Here is a 21,351-nt window from a genome sequence, read left to right on the forward strand (position 1 = left end):
AAACCAGAGCACGATGAGGATTAACAAAGATGCATGTATGTAACTACATAACTACAACTTGACAAAAAGGCTAAAACATACACAAAGACTGACCTAACCAGTTACCTCATCCTGGCATTTTCTAGAGCTGTACAGGCTACTGAATGACCATTTGTGAAATATCACATGCCTTTTTTCAGATGCAAGACTTTAAGTTCAATAGAATTCAAAAATAAGAGTATGTAAGGAAATTATTTTCTAAGGGAGACATGRCAGAAGAAATTGTAAATTACAGAGTCTGACTCTGACAGAGATATGTCCTCAGTAATAACTGACATCATTTAATCAAAACCTCAGTTAAAATTTCAAGAAACTGAAATTTCTCTACTGTCCAGGATTGACATTTATGGAACTGTAATCCTGCTATTAGTGCAGAGCTTTGAAATTCTTATAGAAAAGATGCTTGAGATATGAAAAACATTTTTTCCACAAGGGAGACATCTGTGCACATATCACCTATATTCTTTTGTTTAAGCACTACCAGCAAGAAAAAAAAATTATTAGCGCAAAATCAGTGTAAATTTAAAGGTACAGGTCTTATGTAACCCAGTAATCATAGGGCAAAAAGAAGGTTTTTTTTTTTCATGTAGGTACATCCGATTAGTACACAATTGCAAGCCCAAGCATGGAGTAACTTTCTCGAATAGAGTGCTGGAATTATTTCAGCATAATCACAAGGTTCTTTTTTTTCTTTCACATTTCTTATCTCCAAAATTGCTAAAATGGCCTTTTCACTGATGTCTAGCCCCACACAAAAAATTCAAGGTTTTGAATAACTCGTACAAGATTTTGTATATCTTAAGCACATCTGCTATTTCTGAGTCACATATTAAAAAAAAAAAAAAAAAACAAACTAAATTAAATAAACATATTTTTTCCTACTTTGATTTCCAAGTTGAGGAAAAATTGCACATTTGACAAGTTGTCCCATAAGCAGGGGAATAAAGTTTAGCATTTTAGAGACTTGTGTCCCCTTGTGCTGGTTTTGACCTGGGCAGAGTTAATTTTCTTCATGATAGCTAGTATGGAGTCTTGTTTTGAATAAACGCTGGAAATAATTTTGATCATTTGATAATTTATTATTATCTATAATTTAGATCATTTTAGCAGGCTAAACCACAACACCCCCATATCATCACCCCCCAGCCTATACATCCTCCTCCTCTGCTGAGAGGACATTACAATATCCCAGTTATTCCTCACTGTTTTATTCCCAGAAATTTGCCAGTTCTTTGCCCCACTCCCCTGGGGAGCCCTGACTGGCATGTCCTCAGYTCCCTGGCCAGCATGCAGCAACTAATCCAGAGCTTCACTTAATCCTGCCTGATCATTCAGCTGTTGCTGAACAAAATAGTTAAAACCAAGCTTTCCCTGACTTTTCCTCAGGAGGGACACTAACTGAAGTTTTGGCATTTAACCCTATAATCAATTTTTCACAGAACTGTACTGAGCTAATCTAGACATTTCTAGTGCTTTGTCAAATTTGGTCAAATTGAACAKCTGATTCAGAAGTTATTCGAGTAGCTGASTGACAAATCATGTGCAGGGATAAGYGCTTGTCTCCTAAAGGGTAAGGCTAACAAAAAAATGTTAATATCTATCCATCAGCACCAGATTTTACTCTGGAGACAAAGCTAGAGTAGTTTAATTCAAGAGGCATTTTTGAGTGAATTAAATTTGTCACAGTGTTGAATTGCAGCTTAAGAACTGTGGTTACAGCTGTTTAAAACACATAAAACTGATGACCTTTCAAGAAAAGGAAATCAAGAAAATCTTTTCCCTTTACATTTTGAAAAATTGTAAGTCGCTGATAATTTCTATTGCAGAAGGAGACTTTAAGTAGATACAATACCTATTATCTATCAAAACTGAAAGTCAGTGCATTGCACTATTTACCATTTCTGTGCAACCTTGCCAATGACCTCTGTGGTCACTACTGTGAGATTCTGTGAAATACATTGTCAGGGTGTCCTGGGCTTAATGCTACTTACAAACCTTTTCAAATCTTTTGGTCAAAATGTACAGAAAAGAAAGTAAAACATTGTTACTAACCTTTTTTTTCTATTAAGTGCATTAAGCAAGTGGAACATTCTGGTGCAAGGAAGAGAATCAACATGTTTTTGCTTCAAAATTAACTACACAGACTTGTGATTGAAGGGATATATTATGAGCTATTAGTGGATAAAATTCACAGTAGTACTGAGCAGTCTTTTTATCCATCATATATGTGTGAATATAAATATCTAAGAGCATTTAAATTCATTCTTCCCTGGCTGTGAACTCCCTGAAGTGTCTCTGGTGTGCTATTTAGCCACTCTGTCACTCACTGTTCTCTCTCAGATTATCTATTACACATTGCAGAAATCCAATCCTCTGACATATGTATTAGGAACATGCTTTCTCTCTGTTTATGCTTTTCACAATCTATAAATATAAGAGTATATGAAAACCAACACTTTGAACACTTGCAGCCCTTCACTGGCACTCACAGCACCTCAAAAAAAGAGGTGTTGGAAGTGAATATATCTGATCAAACGCACTACAACACCAGCAGCAATGATCTTGTAATCAGCCTGAAAACCTGCCAAGTATTTGTCTTGACAAAGTAGGAACYTAAATAAATGCCCATAGAACTATACCATTTAAGCAGATTATTTTTATTTTGAAAGCATTCCCTAGCCAAATTTTTCAAGGAGGATCCTCATATAATTTTAAAATACACACACACGTGGGAAATAAAACAGTCWGTTCTTGTCAAGTTCACCAATAATAAGGCATGGATATGGAAAATAAAACACAAAACAACCCAAACCCTTTTACTTGTTCCRGAATTTCTACAACACCTTCTAGCAGAAGAGGGAAAGCCCTCTCTTGCTCAAATAGGTTTTTGTGAGGATTCTATAACATGACACCAGGATAATGGCACACTAGCATTGGACAAAGCTATCTTGTATCTGTTATTTCAGAGCTACAGGCCTGAKGTGCTCCTGACTATGTTCCATGGCAGAAAGCTGTAAGAAAATAATTTACCAGAYAGAGAAAATGGAAAAACATTGCTCATTCAAGGTTCATATCAGTCCTGATGTAAAATAAATTACAATACAATATCTGATGAGTTACAGAAAAGAGCATCTATGAACAAACTGCAATTTCTAGGTGTTTTAGATGTCCTTTAAGTATAATTTTGGACAGATCTTGGCTGGGCTCTTATAAAATATTCAGGTTTTTTTTGTAATACCAGTGAAAAATATATRATACTGCACAGACTTTCTTAGCAAATACCAGACAAACCTGAATTAAAGATGTATCAATGCCTAAAGATTCGTTATTATTCTGCCTAACTTTAGGCACMAAAACCAAGAGTCTTAGTACCTTAATCTCCCTCTGCAGGCTAAGGGAAGACATAGAGTYTTTCAGAGTGTGTTCCAGAACCACAGTGGATTGAGGAGCCATTTAGAGCTGCCCTCTCTGCTGTTTGCTGGAGGCAGAGTGTCCCAATTTCAGCACCTCAGACTTCAATTCCAGRGCAGCCTGAGCAGCTTTCCCTCCCCACCCATTTGAGCTGCTCCAGGCCCGTGCTGCAATGTTTCACCTTGGTAATCTGGCAGAAATTTAAAACCCCCCCACTGCATTATTTTCTGTTGAATTAACAACTGATACACTTCATAAACATGCTATGGCCATTTCCTGTTTTCTCGGGATTCCTTGTTTGGAGTTTTCCTGGGGAAGTAGCACTCTAACAACTTTTGAAGAACAAAACAGCACTTACCATTTTTCCTGGAAATGGCTGGAGGACAGTGATGCAAACCGCTGATATCCCTTTGATTGCACAATGCCATCTTCTAAGGGTGTAGCAACACTGACTGCTTAGGCTGATGGTCACCAAAACAATTTTGCAATGCAGAAAGATTTGTACAGTAAGTTTCACATGCCAAAACTGCAAGATTTTTTTTCAAAAGATCCTGAAAATGCCTGGGGACAGAGCACGAAGTGTTTTAAGAAAGGGAGGAGAAAGGGAGCAGAGCTAATGAACTCCTCAGGTGTGTAAGGGTTCTGCTAAGAGCAATCAGAACGAGTCAGTTCAGCTGTTGGYTTCATTGATGCCTGGGAAAGAGGAGCAGATCAGCACAAGGATAGGATTTCTGGATTTGTTCTCAATATCATTTCAGTCTCTAACTAAATGGCACCTTCAGAACATGGTGTCACTAAACCACACAGATGGGAGCAAATATTTCTCTGGAAGGAAATAGAAATTGTGAAGTATTTAGAGAGTTTACTACCTTGACTATGTGTATTATTTTAAGCTTTCTAGATTTATAGATCACTAAGAGAAAAAACCTAAAAAAAAAATCCACTAAAGCCTAAAAAAAAAAATAAAATTCTCTTTTTTTCACTCTTTAGGGTAAACCAAGACCCAAAATCACTTGGCTGAAAAATGGTCAAACTCTAGACTCCAAAGATGTGGGAATTCGGAACAGCAACACAGACACAATCCTTTTCATCAGAAAGGCAGAGCTTCATCACTCGGGAGCATACGAAGTCACTCTTCAGATAGAAAACATGTCTGATAAAGTTGCAATAACAATACAAATCATAGGTAAGACCCTGACAACAGCAAAATTAAGCAGATCATACAAAACAAAGTAGTGGCCAGACTGAGTCAACCCAAAAATCCAGCTACCTCAGAATCCCTTCTCTTTCAGTGGTTGGTTGCAGATGAGTAGGACAAAGCTCAGAACAGGATTAGCATGTGACACTATTTTCCTACTGTATATTCCCACCTTGAAATTATCTGTGTTCTAGAAAGTTTCAGAGGATGAGGGATATTCCRTGTGTTCCATAGCTCTTCAGGGTTTTTTTGTTACCTAATTTTATCCAGTTTGTATTTTAATCCAGGTCCAGTTTGAGAATTCAAACATCCTTTTATAAGGAATATCAGGGTTTAAGTGCAGGTATCTGTTTGTTTTGATTTGAGTCTCTCTCCTGACAATCTCATTTGATATCCATAGAATTTTGTATCAGAAAAAACATTAATWATAATTCACCTTTTCCATATTACTCATGATTTTATAGGCTTCGGTCACMCTTGCCTCCATTTACTTTCTCGAGTTTTACATCCTTCATTTGATTATTTTCAGACAGATGCCTTTCCATGTCTTTGATCATCCTTATTAATCTTCTTTTTACCACTTTGAGAGGGATAGAAAGAATTTGAGAGTTCTGGTGTTCTAAGGAATAGCCATATTGTACTCCAGGAAGGAAATACGAATGTTGGAATCAATGTCCTCCCACATTTTTTTTTTCATTAGGTATGGATAGTGAAGATAAAATCACTGCCATAATATACCTCCACTGTTCTAAAAATTAGAAATTACACCAAGGTACAGTCCTGTGATTCTGGAAAATCCACATTTAATGCCTTACTGTGTTCAGAGTTTCTAGTTAGTCTGAGGTTTATTCTCTCTTATATAATTTCCAGTTTCTTTTCTAGTGTCATTTTAAAGGAATGCATTGCCAAGGTTTCAATAACTTCTGTTGGGATTATGTGATATTCTGAGATCTTGCCTACTCAGATTTCATTAATGTTCAGCCAGAGCTCTTCTATTTCTCCTCATTACCACTCTTTTTAACATTCTTGACAACCATTTTTATTTCTCTTTCCCCACACTCTCACACTGTCATCCCAAATTTCTTCCAATGTATCAATACATTTTTAGAACATGTTTTGGCTCAAATCCTAATGTTTCAGAACTAAAAACGCTGACTGTGCTCTACTTGAAAGTTTTATAAATCATGTTGGCAGAATGGGTATGTGATGGTGCCAACAGCAAACGAGAAAGGCGTAACAAATTGGAGCGAATGTATCTTAATAGCAGCAGCTGCTCCTGCTCAAGAGGATGATTGCAGTTCTGCAARGGCAAAATAAGCAAATGGCAGCTAAAACAAAATAATCCCAAGATTGCCCAGAGAAGCTGTGGATACCTGGAGGTGCTCAAGGTCAGCCTGGATGGAGCTCTGAGCAGTCTGCTCTCCKGGAAAGTGCTCCTGCCCATGGTAGGGRGTGGGAACTGAATGATCTTTAATGTCCCTTCCAAACCAAACCATTCTGGGACTCTCTGGCTCAAGCAAAGGGGAGCAGTGCACTCTGCACACTGAAATACCTTTCTAAAATGGGTTAGTGACTCTTGGTTCTGGCCATTGCTCTTAGACCACAGCACCAAGTATCTTCCATCTATTATGGAAACTCACAAAAACATATCCATCTGTAGAAGCTCACAAAAACATATCCATCTGTCATTGTCAAAGAGTTATTTCATATAGAAAATAAATGATTGAAAACATCAACTAATCTTACCACACACTTAAGAGTTGGAGGAGAAACATTAACTTTGTACTTCTTGGGCAGTTTGCTCAAATGAATGGGAATACWTATGTTTCATTTAATTCATGACCAAGAAGAGAAAGGGTTGTAACATATGCAAATACTTCTGCAATCAAGGCATCTACTCTAATCCTTTATTCTTTCATTCTGTCATCAGATCCACCTCTTTTCAATTCTGTCAACTGCACTTTTTGCTCCCCAGATTTTATATTCTCTTGATAGGACACAAGTAAGTGTGATTGAGGCCCTCTTTCTGTACTCCTAGCATTGCTTTAGGTGTTAGAGAACAGCAGGATGAAAAAGCAACCCAGCTGTCAGAGATGCAACAAGTCAATCAGTGATTTTTTGAGGTGTCTTTTCATCAGCTAACTTCCCTTGGCAAAAGTCTACTTGATGAAGCAATGCTTGTGGCCTCGGCCCCTATCTTTTTTTTTGGGTAAGGCAAGAATGCAGGTAGCCAAAAGCTCTGCTGCTGTGAGGAGTCACAGGTCAGTTCCAAAGAGGAGGAAGCAATTYTGTTACTGCCACCACCTTCCCTCGTTGTCAAAATGATTGCTGCAAAACATGCTCTTTTACTATGTGAATACCATATTTATTACATATTTTTAGAAAGTTCTTAGATAATGAAAATATTTCCAGTCTCTGGAGAATACAGTTCCCTCATCTTCTTTCCCCCTCTACATGAACAAATAAATTATGCCTTCTATTATGCCTTCTGTTGACTGAAGGAAACTTCAGTTCTACTTCTTTTTTACTTGAATTAATTATCTTTCTCATTATGTAGTATTTGAAAATTTAAATTCTARTTTCTTTCTGAAAGATAATTCACACTTTATCTCTTCTTCCCCTTGTATAAATTTCATTACTTTGCAAAACTCCTCAGCTGAGCTTGGGGAGGTAACACAGATAAAAATCCTCACTCAGAATAAAAATCCCCACTCTAACAGCATCCTACAGAGGAAAATAATTCGGTACAGAAGCATCACTAAGTCAACTCTTCCCATTCTCCATTCACAARCTAGAGATGTATTGGTTAGTACAGAGAAAGAAATATTCTTCCATCTACAAAAAAAWTTTGAATATATATTCTTGCAGATTGCATTATCCCACCAAACCACAAAGATCAAGAATACAAAAATCCATGTAGCAAATTTATCCATCTCTACTTTYTTCAAGGTTCTTTACACATGTGCACACAGGTATGTAGTATGGAAATTTCTTCTCTTCAGATCAAAACAGATTAATCAATTCCTGTGTAATGAAGATAMAGATGTAAAACACAACTAGATTTTTTTTCTTTTAAGTTGTGATTCAAGTTAGCAACAAATACTTTTCCACATCTCCATAAGACATGTTGTTCATTCGACAACACATTGCCATTCCTTACTTCAGAAACAGAGAAGAAAATGAGAGAAGGCTTTACCTGGTTGGTGGCTGTTGAGAAACACAGAAGATGGCGTTTTTTTTCTCTGAAACTTCTGTGTAAGATAGGTAGAAAGAGGATGATAAATGGAATGAGAGCAATGCATTCCMTATCTCTTATCAGACATCATGTGGAGTTCTAGCTGGCACCACTTTGCAGGAGGACAGTAGGGGTCAAACCTAATTATAAAGCAGTTTTCAATTCCAAAGTTTGTCAGTAAAAAGAGAATTGGTGCATTATGCTTTGATGTAGAAAGTCACAGCTCCTGAATAACCAAGGCTCGTTCATTACTGGTTTGTACATCCTTCTTTAAGGAATTAAATTCAAGCGACCTATAATTACATTCCTATGTGCTTTGCTCATTTCAATCCTGCACCCATAAGATTTTTACCATTTAATTAATTTTTCCAGCTTAGCTACAAAATGGGGAGACAGTTTCCCTTCAGCTGTCTAGAATATCTTGAACTCTTTTTCAMTCAATAACAAGATCAATTACCCAGYTCTCCCTAACWGGCCCCGTAACTGTGTGCAACAATCTAACATCAAAAAGGTGAACAGGTATCCTCAAACTAAAACAGACAGAAATATTATTTAATAAATCTAATTTAAATGTTACAGCACTTGACTAAACAACATGGTATAAATACGAATGATCTTCAAAAAAGAGAAAAGAATTTTTTTTTCTATMTATTTCCATGTATCTTAAAAAAGACACAGACTTCTGTATCTCTTTGGGGGGTTGTTCTTTTCCTAGTTATTACAGAGAAATATCACCTCATAGGCAAGCTAAAAGCACGGAGCCAAAAGGGAAAAGTCAGGTGTATTCCCAAATGGCTGGGAATTCCATTGCCCTGGTTGTTACAGCGACGTAGATAAATGGCCAAGAAATTGTATTGAGGTAACAAAGTAATAAAACTGCAGGTAAAGAGTTCGTCACATGCATCCAAACTACACAAACTTCTTATTCCATTTTAAAGAAGAGTTTGTCTGGCTCTTATGTTACTAATTCTAGTATGTTGTCTATTTCTCACTAGGATTCAGGACTCTCTTAGGCGGGATTTGAAAATTTCCCAATTTTCTTGTTTACAGTTTTAATGTCACATAAATGAAGTGTGTTGCTCTGGAACATTATAGATTGCTATCAAGTTCTATTTTTTCTCCCTGCATGGGGAAATGACAAAGCTCTTGGATCTTGAACTAAAAGCTAAGGTGTTTTTTATGTCTCTTCTGCAGACAAGCCTGGTCCTCCTCAAAATATAAAGCTTGTGGATGTTTGGGGATTTAATGCAGCCCTGGAGTGGTCACCTCCCCAGGATGATGGCAATGCTCAGATCTTGGGCTACACAGTTCAGAAAGCTGACAAAAAAACAATGGTAAGAACTCGCACTGAGTCCGTGGCTTTGTATGGAGTTTAACCAGCACCTGCTCTGGGACCAGAGGGACTTGAGGGAAATGACTGAATTCATGACTCTCAGYTGTGTGTCCAAGGTGTCCCATGGCATCTCAGAGGCAATTAAACATTGAAAAATAGAATCCCAAAAAAACATCAAAAAGTGAAGTGCAGAAATGCATTAAATTCTCAGCAGAAAGTGGAAGAGAGACCAAGCAKGTGCAGTTTCTGGTGGTGAATGCATACACAGCTCTGCTTAGAAGGTGGAATTTTATTTTTTATTTGGAATTGTATTTTTCATAAATGCAAAAAAAAAAGCTAAAAGGGAGGGAGGAAGAGTTAGACTTGAAGTGAGATGCTGGGCATACCAGGGTATATACTGGGAGTGGTGTGTGTGCCAGTCAAACTGGAAAATGTTTCTCATGGAAGTCCCCATGAAATAGTCCCATTCCGAGGACACATCTTGTACCAGATTCCCCAGATATGATTATGACTAAAATATGGTAAAGAGTTGGGAGATTTTTTCTCAAAATGCAAGTACTCATACATCTATCACACYGCCAGAATATAAAAGTAAAAAAAAATAAATGAGTTGATCTTCACCAGAAACAACATAATATTCATTTCACAGGTTAGTGTTAAATGTCTGCCTGTCTTTTCCTTGTAGCAAAAAGGATCTCTCCATACCAGAACTAGCACCATGTCTGACTTCTGCTAACATCTTTCTAAACAGTACAGTCTTGTTGCAGGAATGGTTTACTGTTTTTGATCACTACCGGCGCACAAACTGTATAGTGTCAGACCTGATTATGGGAAATGAGTATTTTTTTCGAATCTTCAGTGAAAATTTGTGTGGATTGAGTGAAACTGCTGCAACAACCAAAAATCCTGCCCATATCCAAAAAACAGGTAACATCTTCTTCAAAACAAAGATCACAAAACCCACTAAGTACCAGAAGTAATACACTGGCAAATGGAAATACAGTCTTACTAGATGCACCACTGTTTTCATTATTYAGTAACTAGCACTTATAAAGAATTTTAGCATCAAAAGCCCTTATCTRGGCTGATCTCCTTTACTAATACAAATACCAGTTAAAAAATATTTCATCACACAGTCTTCCTAAACTATATTATCTTAAGAAAATAATACAACTAGGGGATTATATTTATATGTTGGGGTTAAAAGTTTAAGATGTCTGTGGTGAAGACTTTCACTGCACACATATGGCTATCATATTTTTAACAGAAGCTGAAAACCCATGATTGCCAGGACCTTTAACTAACACATTAAACATGAGATGTTTTTTAGAATTAAGTGTATTTGTTATATCACAAATGCTAAAACTTCTAAAGCTTTAAATCATACAGATAAAATAAATGGCAGATAGATTGTACACAAGTCAGCAAAACTGAAAAACACGGTTTTTAATATTTTGTTTCTTTGAATTGCAGGCACCACTTACAAGCCCCCGAGTTACAAAGAACACGACTTCTCCGAAGCTCCTAAATTCACCCACCCTCTGGTGAACCGCTCTGTGATTGCGGGGTACAACGCCACGCTCAGCTGCGCTGTCCGAGGAATCCCCAAGGTACACACAGCAGCTCTCACTGACCCTGCTGTGCCAAGCCAAGAATCCCTGCCAGTTCASAGTGCCTGGAGTGTGACATGGCTGCACAAAGGACAGGCACAGGGGACACAGCCACGTCCCACCTCACTCACRGCTGATGCTGCAGCAGAGTGGAGCGGGCGTCTGGGTGGGTCTGTGCAGAACCAGGGGTGACAGGGTAATGGTGGCAGAGGGAAGGACAGTCACTGCTCGTGGTGACACCACAGCGCTAGAAATGTACCACGTGTGCATAAAACCTACTCAGTGGAGAAGGCAAACAACAACAAAACTATCTTCTCACAATCTATACTTTGCTCTCTTCAGACTTTGAAGAAAACAGCAGCAAAACATCATACACTGCTCCRTTAACCAAATGATACAGAGGAACAGTATCTGTTCCATCCACACAAGTTTTTGAGAGTCTGAGCTATTTTGTAAAACTAAATAGAGTAAGGCCTGGTCTTGTGTGAGTTTTTTTTGTAGGGGTTTTGCTGGTTTGTTTTTTTAATCCMATGGGAATATTTTCTCATTCTAAARGTATTTATTAAAGTCCCATTAAAGAGTACATAAAKATGTACTATTTTGTTAATCAGGAAGCTGTAAAAACTGTATCAGCTAGGAGCTAAATTTAGACTTCTCAGAAAAGGGAAGTAAGATTTTTGTCTGCAGTGAAGGAATTTACCATGTTATGACATAATCTTGTCATAAATTTAAATTAGTACAATCACAAGAAATGCAAAACCCTTCTTTCACCTCTGCTGCTTATTTTCAGCTCTTTTTACTACTTTGTATCTGTGCAAGGATCTGATTGCTCCAGAGCAAAACATGCAACAATTGCTCAGAGTCCAAATTTCAAAAATTTGGTGCAGTTCATCGGATGAAGTAGGAGCTCCAGACAAAACKCAAATATAATAAGGAAGCATACCCGTGTAAACAACTTCAACAGAACAAAAACATTACAGAAGAAACACCAGCAACTGTAGGCAAACTGCTCCAGYAGCTGCCTCAGCTTAGAAATGACAGTGTTAGTGACGATATTCCCTCTTGATCAACTGACATTTCTGTGCATSTGCATCCACTTCTTTCTGTTTCCATGGTTTTAAGGAGATTCTTAAAAAACCTTCTGAATTTTACAGCTGTTACTGTACAGTGGTGGCAGGCCTTGGAAAATGCAGGCATGCCAGCTCRTCCTTCCACATTAGCCTGAAAGATCCTAGTAGTCCTCAGTCTTCACTACACCTAATGCTCTTAAAGCAGCTTTTCCAGATACATTTTTGTATTTCCATTGCCCAAATTAACCTTGATAAAATGTTTCAGAACCTACTGCAGTATACTGCAAAAGGTCTAGTTCACAGAAGCTACCGAGATTCCCAGGAGGTTTCCAATCCAGAGTAACTGTAGATCCTCAAGCACACCTCAGGCATTATCTGTGGCATGGAAAAGTTACCACTTGAGGCAGAGACAGTACTCATGCCTTGCTATAATGAAGTATGATAAAAGATAAATACCCAGAAAGATAACAAGGCTTTAGAAAAAAAAAGGAAAAATGTTAAGGCAAGAAAAATTCCAGCTGAGATCTGTCAAGAAAATTAAGCATGGCAAGTGGGATGCACCGGATCAATAACACAAAACAAAAAGTGATTCAGTAGATTTGAATGCACTCTATGAAAACAGTGCAGTAGTTTTGGGGTTTATGCATAAAGAAACAGAAGACATTAATTCTGGAAGAAAAAGAGAAATACAAAGCTTGGTCTTCTACTCTTTAGTTTCTTCACTCTATGTACTAATGAGCTCRAAAGAAACAAAAGCAGTTTGGTTTATTTTAGGTTTTTAATTTTCAAAATCCCATTTATAAAAATTAAAGGCAYATTTTCAGGTACTGGAAACAAAGTATAAAAGCTTGAACTGGTACAAAATCAACCACTTTATTCCACAGCTGGAGACAACAGGAACTTTATTTTGAAATTCCTGAATTTCCTAAAGAGGAACCCTAGAGGGCTTGGAAAATCCTTTCCCAGACCAAACCTTGGCATCCCARTTTGGCCACCCAGCATCTGTGGACTTTTACAACATTTCTGCTCTAATAACTGTGAAATTTAATTCCCCTTCTGTAAGAAACTTGTGGCAATCAAATATATTTTAATAAGCTAACTAACTAAATAACTCCTGAATGAATGAACTTGTAGATGGTTAACAGAGGCTTTTTTAAGAGACAAAAAACTGGACAGAGATCTTTTCTAGATGCTATTTGAGAGCTAAAGGAAATACTGAACTTCTGAACTCCTGGTTTCATGAATCTATACAGAATGAGATGTTCCTTGAAAAATTATTAACACTGCTTTGTAAATAGCCCTCATAATGCTATTCAGCCTTTGATGGCTACATTAAAGCTGCAAGATCAGGTGTAAATCTTCCAGTCTCTACCTTCTATTTCAAAAATCTCCTTTTTTTGTTCTTCAGCCAAAGATATTCTGGTTCAAAAACAAAATGGATCTCTCTGGGGATGCCAAATACCGCATGTTCAGTAAGCAGGGGGTGTTGACCCTGGAGATTCGGAAACCCACGCCCTTTGACGGTGGCATTTACACCTGTAAAGCTGTTAATGAGTGCGGGGAAGCTGAAATAGAGTGCAGACTGGATGTCAGAGGTAATCAGATGAATCCACAGATAACCCTAACACTGCAATAGAGTCATGGATGGCTAAAAGAAAATAGTTCCCCTTTATCTAACCCTGACTTTTTGGGTGGTATATAAAAAGTTTGTTAATTGCATGCACCAGCAAGATTTTATTTTTTATTCTGAAGTGTTATGATAGAATTAGGTTATTTGCTAATAATACAGGTGATATTAGGTGATAGAGGTCTGAAGGTGTACAGTTATTGCACTTCTGCCTTTRTATTTCCAGAGCAGATAGTTAGCAGTGGAAGGGAGGTCTACCTGCAAACACTGCATTGAGGATAACCTTATTAGCCTTTGTGCTTATTCCATAACTGAATGTTTTAAATCAGGTAATTGGCTACTAGACATATGTAAAAGGTAGTGCATGCTACATCATAAACGTTTTTRGAACACTGATGAATTTATTTGTTTGTCAAAAGGACCAGGAATGAAAGTCACATGCTTGCAATATAGTAAAAAATATCATTTTTTATAAAGCTGCCAGTTATGTATCTATTCATCAGTACAAATGTACGTGGCACTACTTTAAGTGCCAAACCCAGCAGAAGCCGCAGAAGTGACCTACATAACAGTAATTGATGGAAATCCATTTTCAGCACAGCAAGCCTGAAGGTATTTCTGCACAGCACTGAGCTGAATATTTGACTCAGAGCTAAATCAGGAATGTGCATACAGCACACCTTGCAGYGCTGGGTGCCACTACCCTCAGGGCTCAAAGATTAATTTTATCCTCATCCTCATCTTAAGCTCATTTAAAATTAGCATCCTTTAATGTATCATAGTATCTTGAACTTTTTTTTTCATTCTCCAGCATCTCAGTAAAACTCTGAATCTCAGTTCATCTGCAAGTCAAGGTAAGAATCAAAATAATTCAGCTGGATAAAGGAGCAATGGCTATTTGGTTACATACAAGATTAAAAAATCAGTAGATATTCATGGCAGAGACTTTTTAAAATGTTTACAATATTGGTGGGGGTATGTGTGTTTGATTTATTTTTTCAATAGTCAGTATTTCATGGGTCTCCACCTTTAATCCACTGTGCCAGTGTAAAAATCTGCAAAGAATAACATTGTTGTCATTTTTTCTTAACTCAATACAAGCACTCCCTCTAAAAKACCATTATTTATTAAAGTAATGATTGATATTAAAACTAGTATCACTAATCTTTCTTCAACAAAGAAAGAGCAGTTAGAATTTAAATGCATTTAGAAGTGCAATGTATGTTTTYGACTTTAAAAGGATGAAGTAGTATAATAGCAATCATGTAATACATTTGACAATTAATCCTTCTCCCCATTCTCTGTCTCAGCATTAGAATGGAATTTGAAAAGAAGAAAATTGAAGAAATTAATGAAGCATAATKCTGTTCATTTCGAAGTCTTGCTCATCTTAGAAGTCAATGCACATGTACTAGGAGGCAGCAGTGTCTTGTAATGTCCTGCTTACTTGGTGTGTTTTCACATTTCCTCWTTTCATACATCTGTTATAATTAGATTGCCTTTATCTCCACATGAAGAAATTTAAAGAAATCAAGATAAAACTTTTCCCTCATTACATACATACAAATATGTATTTTTTTAAAAAAATAGTAAAATTAGGTAAAAATAAAAAACCTAAACCTTTTCTAATGCTGAAACAAGCCTAAATTCCCCAATTCCACAGTTCACTCCATTTTCTCTTTGCAGAACTCTAAAATTCTTCATGAGAAACATAAGTAGCTTAGTATAGTGAAGCAGTAAGATATTATTTACAGTATTTAATCACTATACTCATCTCTATACAACCGAATGTAACATTCATTCCTACTGTTTTTACTGTCAGTGAGTGCTTGAAATATCCACTGCTGTGCCCTCTTTGCAGAACTGTGTCCAAAACACACCCTTTGGGAACCATTGCCTATAGTTACTGTTCTGCTTTTCATAGAAAATAATTTTCTATAAAAATTATTTTCTCACTACTTGTTTTCTAGCTTTTAAAAAGACACCAGCAGACAATTCTAGTTATTAAGATGGTTTTTGCTACCATTCAGGGACGTCAATCGAATCTACAGGGACAATTTTGCACTGAAACACTGAAAATTCTRGCAAGGAAGATTATTTGCATGTAAATAAAAAATTGTAAAGCAAAAGCTTGGAATGAATGTAATAAACTTACTGTCCTAATTCTTACTGAAGGTTTGTGAAAGGTTATGAGTGATGTGTAAGCATTTTGCAGATGATTTTGTCTAAGCAAATGACACAATAGCATTTCTGGCTTCTCACGACAAGTCTGAAGAGTGTTTGGGGTAGGCTTTTTCCAGACCTGCGGTCACTGATAGTTTCTGGCTGGAAAGTACTTTTGAATTATCACAGTACAAGAGACAGTGTGAAAATGATATTAATACAGGCAGCATTGCCTTTTGGAAGAATCTACACAGAGGAACTGAAATAATACTCCTCCCCTGCCTCCAAGAGGCCACTTGGGATGGATGGGAAAGCATGTCTGGCACAGTGTGTTAGTTGTATTAAACAAGCAAATACTCCTTCATAATAAAAGCACTGATGATCATGAGATCTGTGTTTTGATTATTTCATTATGATATCAGAACAAAAATGGATACCCCCTAAAACTGAAGCCAACTTAGTGCAGGTTAACACTTGTCTGTTGCACATTGCAACAAATAAATAGAATTATTCAACAAATAAATAGAATTTTTAAAGGAAATATACACCGGCAGRTTTACACTGTTTTGTGCTTACATTTTCTGAGCAACGCTGTTATTTAAAAYATAAGGCACATGCTACAAATAGAAGACAGAGATGATCCATGTTCTAAAGGACCTATGTMCAGAATGCAGTGGGCCAAATATCTGTGGGACAATGCATATTGCAAAGCAGTGACTGAATTGCAACAGCTAGAGCACAATTCCACAGGGCCTTCTAAGAATGCCACGCTTGAAAAACACAAATTGGTTTAAATTCCAAAACTTTCAATGACAATGTGCCAAATGCAATGTAAAGAAATACAAAAAAAAGAAGCACTAACTCTAGTTAAGTTTCTGAAATGCCTTCATAAAAAAGTGAATTCTGAATTCCAAATGCTAACCACTGCTCACAATGAAAAGAGGAAAAGAGGGAAGGTGCACATGCAAGTCTCAATTTCCTGTAATTATTTCTAGAAATAATTCTAGGTCTTCAGAAAATGGTAGGTGCTTATTGACATTTTGCCAGCATATAATATTGTCATTTATCTGTTTCATGTCACTAATTGCCCAGTAATTCCATGCTGCTAATAAATAAATAATTAAGTAATTAATCTCTATCCCAATCTGATTAAAAGCAAATAAGCTAAGAAACTTCTCACAGACCTACCTCCTTAAGAAAAACRAAGTAGCTCATGTTTTCTCCCATTACACCTGAAAGGCTGCTTGATGAAAGACAGTTTTGGCTATCATTTCCTGGGTGAGATCTCTGACGTAAAATCAGATGACCTTATCTCTCAGTGTCATGGCAAATATTCTTACCTTGTAGTTGTTAAGTACTGTTAGAAGTACGCAATTTCAATAGAAAATGAAAAAAAATTAACTTAGGTCAAAAATTTTTCAAATTTTTACCTAGCAGTATTCCCTTGTAGCACATTAAGTGCTTTTCACAGCCGACAGCAATTGCTTTCAAAAACAGCAGTCCTAGTGAAGTCTTTCCAGCAGTTTTCCCTACCAATACAAAAAAAAAAATCTGTTATTCCTCAAATAAAAGATCTTCCCATGTGAAAAGTATTTGTAACTTGAACAAAAATAACCTCTTCAGCTGATTATTTCTATGTAGCAGGGTGTGAAACTGAGTGTAACTTCTGACGCTTCCACAATTTCCATTTACATCCTATCAATTCAGCCTGCTGACTGCCTGTTTAGTGACCATGCCTTTCCTTTAAATTACTAACTATATACCAGATGGAAACACTTACATGCTTGGATTAACATAAATAAGACCCATCTGAAGCACAGGGATGTTGCAGAAACAGTGCTTCACTTGAGCTAAGAAACATCTTAAAACTCTAAATATTACAAGAAGAAAAAGCACTTCCAGTACTCCTACTAGCCCAGCTCCCTCAGGTGGCATTACCTGCCAAACAAATGCTCTGCTGACACTTTAGCCTAGGACAGCACACATTTCACACCACAGCTTCAATTCTTTTGTTTCATTTGGGTTTTCAGCACTGTTCCATAAATACTCTAAGTAAACAGTATTTACTTGCTCCTGGCAATGGAAAGCTTCATGTAATACTCTTTATAAAAGCCACCAGCTGGAATTGAACTGTCAAATGCAAACAAACTGTATCTGAGTGCCTCATTTCCTTGAGATTGCCTTAGTGCTCAAATCCTGACCATTATTCTACAAGCAAATAATAACAGCAAAATGAGTTAGTGGTTGACCATTACTTCTTAAAATAACAATGAAAAGGGCCAAAGAGCTGCATGTGCTGCAGCACCAGCTCCACCATTCAGTGCCAGGAGCTCCCACAACTCCTCAGCTCTTGGTTTGAGAGATTATTGCTGAGGGCTGCAAGTCCTAAAGAAAATCTCTTCAAATTGTGGTGTGAGCATGGCAGATTAAGGTAAAGCTGCTGGGATTTCTCCTTTTCCTCTTCAGCAGGCTCAGACAGAAGCTGTCACAGGCCACGTAGGAGTTAACTGATGGTCCCCCATGGAGATAATTTTTTTTTCCTATTAACAAATGAGAAGTGGATCAGTTGAAGCTAAAGAAGGAAATTACAGCTGTAGCCAAGCAGAAGCCATTACAGGGACTGTTGACAGAGCTTCTCAGGTTGCAGCCTATTTTGTATTCTAGAGATCATAGATCTATTGTTATCATAGATTCATGATTATTACTTTAAAACTAGCAGGCACACCCATGGTAAMAGCTGCAAAATCAAAATGACTGTTGTTTCTTTCCCAAGCATTAGTTTTCTGACTGGTTAATAAAAATGTCAGGAGTATTTCCTTCTTGAGTCACTGTAAATCCAAGCATGTGCTCTATAACTAAAGCTATTCTTGCAGAAATGGTGCCAGTTCCTAATGTATTTTTATATTATCCACAATGCAGGTGAATACTTGTGTGTCCAAGGAAGGGTAGCCTATGTAATAAGAAGCTATGTTTCCATTAATGTATGTTGTCACCGGTTAGGTACTGATGCACTGTATTTAGATATTTAGAGTTATGGTTAATCACATCATCAATGCCTGTAACTATGTAAAAAAGAGGTGCACCAGCAGCTATGCAGATGGAAACATTCTAAAATGAAAGACTCCTAAATTTTCACACATTCATATACTTGCCAATAAACCACTGCTTGGAAGATCATTCCACTGTTAGGCAGAAATCAGTGTAAAACAGAGAAGATTGTTTGCATTTAGCACCATGTTTACAAAAATCTTGTTTTCCTTAGTAGCTTCTAAATTCTCCACCTTATCTTTGATGGATTGTTTAGTTTAGATGATCACTTCAGTCAATGCATGACCAGATTTTAGCTCAAGTTGAGGATACAGATGATGACCTAAGTCACATAGAYGATCTTTAAAAGGTCCCTTCCAAACCAAACTCTTCTATGGTTCTATTATTCTTAAGCAACTTTGCTGCTTAGGTTGCATTACGTGCACGATACAGTGGGGCAAATTAAACTGATTGGGTCCAAATAGTCCCAATTAAATGTTTATGAAAAGTGCCTCACCTGTCAGGAGTTTATCTTCCTCTTTTTCTCTCAAAGAGGGAACAGCTATCTTTACCTACTTTTTCAGATTTGTCTAAACTTATTATATCAAACTAAGTTTTGTATTATATCAACCTTAAGTTCCACTTGTTAAAAATTACAGTGGGAGGTCAAGAGGTTCCTATGTACTATTTTAACAAATTTTTCAATGTAGCTCATGCCAGACATTTAAAGACAGCCTCAGTATATCTCACCTGCAGGTTTAATTCCTTATGAGAAAGTATTATTGTTCCAGCTGTTTCAAGAGAGATCTACAATTGAGTAGAATGATTGAAAAAACAATAAAATACTAGTTGGTAGAATATTTTCCTTAATTTAATCACACAATGGCCATTCAAGTGAGAGCAGCAAGAGAAAAGACACTTCTGGAAGGCAGAAAAGTAATTTATGTTGCTTTTATCACATAATTACTTTGAAACAAAATCCCTATAGGTATTTAGAAGAGAGGTTTGTCACTAACATGTCATCTCAGAACAGGTTTAGAACTACAAGCTGTTCCTGTCTCCTTATAGATGAATTTTATAAGAACAATCTGCTGAGATAAAAATAGCCCCACTGATACCTTTCAAGTGCTTCCCAAGCAGAGAACTCTATATCAGGGAAACAAAAGTTGTCCTAGAGATATCCTTTACTTGTCATTGGGCAGGGTCCCCACAGCAGTCTGCATAAGCAACACATCTTAAACAGCTTGAACTGCTAAAAGTTTAAAAGAAACAGATAAGAACAGCCTCACTTATTAGGTCCAGATATGGAAAAAATAGTCATGCATCTGCTTTTTGTGCCAGACAGAAATGTTRACAATAAGCAGCCCTGAAAGCACAGATAACGGTCATAGTTATGAACACATTTCAGCCATAATTGTATATTAGGATAGCTGTACCAAAGACAAATACTCTAAAAAAGTGACTAAAATATACAAAATAGCAGTGGATATGGAAATGCAAAATAAAAAGTGTGCTCCCTTTTTCTTCTTAACAATGGGTAATAGTCTGAAGATGATTTTGCGTTCTTTATAATTTATTTAGAAAACATAAACAATATCATACATAGCTTCCATTGTTTTGCTTGGGAAATAAATTGTGGGACCAAATATATGAACCCAGATTGAGGATGAATACAATTTAACCTTAAGTAAGGTGGCATTTCCTTGGTGTCCGTCATAATGCTGATAATTGCCCCAGCAATCCAGATCTGTTCCAGGAAATTAAGATCACAAAAGGATGAAGTATCAATATAATACTCTCAAATATCCTTTTGTTATTTACTTAGGTTTTCATTTACCCAGGAAAAAAATGGCCAAAAAATCCAAGCTTCCCTTCTGCTTTGTAGATAAGTTCATAGTATATGCTTAAAAGATATATGCCTTATATCATAGTATATGCCTTATATCATAGTATATGCCTTAAAAGAAAACCCCAAGTATAGTAGATCTTCATCATAGGAAAGTCCTCAAAAATTTCTGCCTGAAAACAGGACTTGTTCTTCCTCAATGGTATAAGGGGGGATAACAGGATTGTGTATTTACAAAGCATGGTATTTCCTTTTATGATTTTTGTTTCCTACAGTACTGAAAACCTTTAACCATTTACGATATTTGTTAGTTTACAAGTCTGGTTTAGACAAATTTTTTTTGTTTTTAGTATCAGATTAAATAATTGAGCCATTTCTAACAAGGAGTGTAGGGAAGAGCTGCTGCTGGGAGCCATCACAGAACAGCACCACTAAGACTGGAAACCTTTTCCATTCCCTCTGTAGCACTCTTCAACACTCCACCAAAAATAACTTGATTTAAATGAAAGAGGAGTAAGCGTGGAATARGGCTGAGAATGAAAGAAGATGACAGAACACTTGGTACGAACAGGGGAGAGCAATGAGAGACTATGACAGGGAGCTGGAAAGGGGCACAGACTGATTGAGCAGGTGACCGGGAAGAGCATTAAGTGTGAACCGCTTTGGTAAAGAGGCTGGGAGATGATGATGGTCCCAGAGGCAAGAAGCATGCATGAAAAAACCTCCAAAGGGAAACAGATGGAGATGATCTGATGGGAAATTGAGGTGCAGAGCTGAGCTTGACTGGCTGAA

At 37.0% G+C, this 21,351-nt stretch overlaps 1 protein-coding gene across 1 annotated transcript in view; it reads left to right on the forward strand.

The window, feature by feature from the left end:
- The window catches only part of MYBPC3 (myosin binding protein C3), a 58,134-nt gene extending 44,602 nt beyond the window's left edge, over window positions 1–13,532 (forward strand). Inside the window, exons 29-33 of the mRNA XM_057364020.1 lie at window positions 4,441–4,636; window positions 9,078–9,217; window positions 9,984–10,143; window positions 10,690–10,826; window positions 13,305–13,532. Of these exons, the coding sequence (XP_057220003.1) occupies window positions 4,441–4,636; window positions 9,078–9,217; window positions 9,984–10,143; window positions 10,690–10,826; window positions 13,305–13,532 (861 nt within the window). The remainder of the gene's footprint in view (window positions 1–4,440; window positions 4,637–9,077; window positions 9,218–9,983; window positions 10,144–10,689; window positions 10,827–13,304) is intronic.
- Window positions 13,533–21,351: the final 7,819 nt, after the last annotated feature.

The sequence above is a fragment of the Malurus melanocephalus genome, unplaced genomic scaffold, assembly GCF_030028575.1.
Source record: "Malurus melanocephalus ecotype Western Australia unplaced genomic scaffold, MMel_1.1 scaffold_2, whole genome shotgun sequence".
Classification (NCBI taxonomy): Eukaryota; Metazoa; Chordata; class Aves; order Passeriformes; family Maluridae; genus Malurus; species Malurus melanocephalus.